Source organism: Lactuca sativa, chromosome 8 (genome assembly GCF_002870075.4).
Source record: "Lactuca sativa cultivar Salinas chromosome 8, Lsat_Salinas_v11, whole genome shotgun sequence".
NCBI lineage: Eukaryota > Viridiplantae > Streptophyta > Magnoliopsida > Asterales > Asteraceae > Lactuca > Lactuca sativa.
In genome coordinates this window covers 276,509,723-276,513,217 of record NC_056630.2, presented here as the reverse complement: position 1 = coordinate 276,513,217, position 3,495 = coordinate 276,509,723, and the positions used below count along the sequence as shown (strand labels likewise).

The window sequence follows — 3,495 nt, the reverse complement described above, 5'->3', positions numbered from 1 at the left end:
CAATAATAAGATAAAAAAAAATGTTTAGAAAATAGAAAAGCACTTTTGAAAATAAGTTTTTACTATCCTCATAAGTGAGTTTTTAAAAGTCACACTCCCATCCTAAAATGATTAATTTTATCCAAACACTTTCTTTTAAAATGCTTTATCAACTTCGAACTTCATGCTATCATTAGGAAAATTACTTTTTCTTTGCCTTGTACCTTTATTCAAATGTGGGACGGAAACGCCCAATAAGCAAATTCACAAAATTCAAATTCGTAGGGGACACTTTATGCTTACAAAGATTTGACAAATATTAAAATGAAAGATTTTTATAGTCTAAGATTTAGAAAAAGACTGAAAATAATTTAGTGTGACTGTATGGAAATAAAAAAAAAAAAAAATACTAAAGATGATCAAATTCAATTCCTCTACTCATTTAAAATATTTTTCTTCAATTTTCTAGCCGATGCATAAAATCTATTACATCATTTATCAAGCTAAACATTAAAAACAGAACCAAATCCGAAAAAACACAATTTTCATTTCAATATGACCCAATTATGATATAAAATAGCCATAGCCTATTTCTTGTTGGGTTTCTTCTTTGAAACCGAAGTCACAGCCACCTGTGGTTTTGGATGCTTTTCAGCTTCACTCGGATCCAACCATTTGAGAGGATGTTTGTTAAAAAATGGCCAATTAGGAATTGTAATCAAAGTTGTCAACACCACTCCCCCAGCATACACAAACAACATCAGTTGAAATGAACCCACAACATAACCTGTTATAAATGCTGCAACTGCAAATACCACCAGTAGTATCTGCATCAATTGCTCTGCTAGTTTCTGTCCTTGCCAATCCATCTATTTACCCGAGGGTATTATCGGAATATAAAAAATATATTATCATTAGTTTTTTAAAAATTCAAGGATTACAAAAAGAAAACAAAATTATGAAGATGCTTAGTGTGCGTTTGGTTGTGGAAAATTGTTTTCATTTTCTAAGAAAATGTTTTCAAAAAATAGAGTTGAGTTTTCATTTTTAGTTTTCAATGAATATTTTAGAAAACGTGTTGGGTTGGAACCGGTGGAGTTTTCATTTTCTGTTTTAGAGATTTGGAAAACTGTAAAAATCACTTTCCTAATTTATACACGATTTGGAAAACTGAAAATTTTCATTTTCTTAGAAAACTTTGGAAAATTGAACGAACCAAACATGTTTTCAAAATTTCCGTTTTTCTTGGAAAATTTTCCACAACCAAACGCACCCTTATTGACTCGAAAATGTAAATTTTCCACTTGTGACTTGACTTGTAAGAGTCTGGCTCTTTTTGGGTTTGAAATGACTAAGTTTGAGAAGTATGTTTATAGCAATGTCATCTATATGAAAAACAATTTTCACTACTATAATTGGGCAGAGCTTTCAAGGTATAATGTCCCGATAAGAAAAAAAAAATTAGAAGTAGAATGTTATAAATAGGTAATTTTTTTGAAGTATAATGTCCTAATAAGAAAAAAAAGGTACAATTCTATAATAGGAAAAAATGAAAGTAGAATGCCATAACACTAATCTTGTAATTTTGAAGTTTCTGTAGGATTATCTCAAAATGGAAATTCTTGCAGTTTTCAATGGGATCAACAAGAGAAAAAGAGTCGTTTTCATCTAGAGAAAACGTGAAAAACAAACCATAATTTCTGGACCAATGAAAACCATAGAAAACCTAGGGTTTCATTTGACACGAAGCTTACAATTTAACACCATCAAGCTATATCAAGCACAAGCATTTAGTTTTTTGATTTGTCGTTTTATTTCGATCTTCAACGGTAAATTCATTTTTACCAATTTTGTACATGTAATTGAAATCAGAGTCAATCAACAAAGCAATAAGCAAAAGGACAATCATAAGGTGAAATCGAGCACAGTGAGCGCAATCGACTATCAATTACCCTACAAAAACACCTTAAAATCTCCGATTCGAGATCAATTAAAAAAACACGGAATTTATCCGGACAAAAATTCAGTTCAGAACAACCTATAAACAAGGAGTATCAGAAATATCGACAAAACTGAGATCCACAAGTTATGGAGTACAAAAAGTGCCGATCGTGTACGAACAACACTGAATTCAAATAAAATAAAATCATGTAACAAATGAGAGAGATACAGGACGAACCGTGAAGGCCGACGGCGAGTGAATGTAGGCGTTTGGTTTGTTCGAGAGTAGAATCGCACGGAAAACAGTCCCATATATGTACACTGACGAATTGTGTGAGATTGTGACTATTTTTATATGTTACACAAACGGCCCTTGTACTTCATGTAAACTTGTGGAAAACATCCCCTAAAGTTTTTGCAACTCTTTTATCCACAAGTTTTGCAAATAAGACATGATATTTCAGGCTAAAAAGTTGAATGGTTGGTGTAAACACTTGTATTAGGATATACTCATTCTAATGTAGGTCTTTAACTCTACGAAAAATCAAGACTAGTCTAACTCCCCTATGTCGGTTCGTATGTCCATGAGTGTTTTTGGTGTTATTATATGCAAGAATAACAATAATAGCAACACCGCACCAAATAACAACATACCATGAATTAAAAGAGGTTGGAGGAAGGTAGATGTTGCTATGCATGCCTCCACTTGGGTAATAGTGTCACATAAATGGTCTTATGCATATCATGTAGAGAAGCAACTATGCAAACGGTATAACAAATAAGACATGTATAAATGACATAAGCTACTTCACTACAACACTCCTATACGAAGTCATGTTCTCGTAAAGAGACAACGTATTCATGTCTAACATCACACTACATTCACACTTCCTCCGTGGTCATACTCTCCTTCTTTCCATTGACTGTAAGCGAATCCACCCTTTTAATTCTTATCGTTGGTAGCTTCCTTTAGACATGCTCACACCACCTCAATATACATTCCTTTGGTTTTTCACTAATTGATCTGAGGCCACTCCCGAGGAATTCTTGATTATCTATTTTGTATTTTATATTAATTGATTGTAACGTTCCAAAAATCATGAAAAAAAATCATTTTTGTAAACCATTTTTCACAAACCATGATATAATAAACCATTGTTTTCACAATAAATCCATAAAATCAGAGTATCAAAAATCTCAAAACACATATCAGTAGGAGGATGTGAACGATCATGCATTCGCCTTGCCCAGATCATATGACGTACCTTAAACCATGAAACCAACAATTGTAAGCCAAAGTTTAATGAGTTCCCCCAATATACCTGATAGTTTCATTTTATTTACTTATTTTTATAGTTTATTTTAACATATTTCATTCATAATTTAGTTAATCTTCATGCATATTTTCCCTTTTGTTATTTTATGACTATTTCGGGTACTTTCTAGTTTCGTGAGTGTAATTGCAGATTTTAAGGAGACTAACGGATTGGGATCTTTGGGAATCAAATGGACTTGGGGGACAATGGAAGCTAATGGTCTAGAAGATTAATGGAGATTATGAAAATTATGGGCTTG

The 3,495-nt window shown here is 32.4% G+C and overlaps 1 protein-coding gene across 1 annotated transcript; it reads right to left on the bottom strand.

Annotated features, from left to right (window-relative positions):
• Positions 1-395: 395 nt before the first annotated feature.
• Positions 396-2,248, bottom strand: LOC111902110 (signal peptidase complex subunit 1). Its single transcript, XM_023897986.2, has 2 exons — positions 2,159-2,248; positions 396-848 (listed from the first exon to the last, which is right to left on the bottom strand). The coding sequence occupies exon 2, from the start codon at positions 846-848 to the stop codon at positions 567-569; it is 282 nt and encodes a 93-aa protein (XP_023753754.1). The 5' UTR covers positions 2,159-2,248; the 3' UTR covers positions 396-566.
• Between the last annotated feature and the right edge of the window lie 1,247 nt (positions 2,249-3,495).

Bases quoted from the DNA above. Each gene is read 5' to 3' on its own strand.
- LOC111902110 (XM_023897986.2), bottom strand. From the start codon at position 848: ATGGATTGGCAAGGACAGAAACTAGCAGAGCAATTGATGCAGATACTA.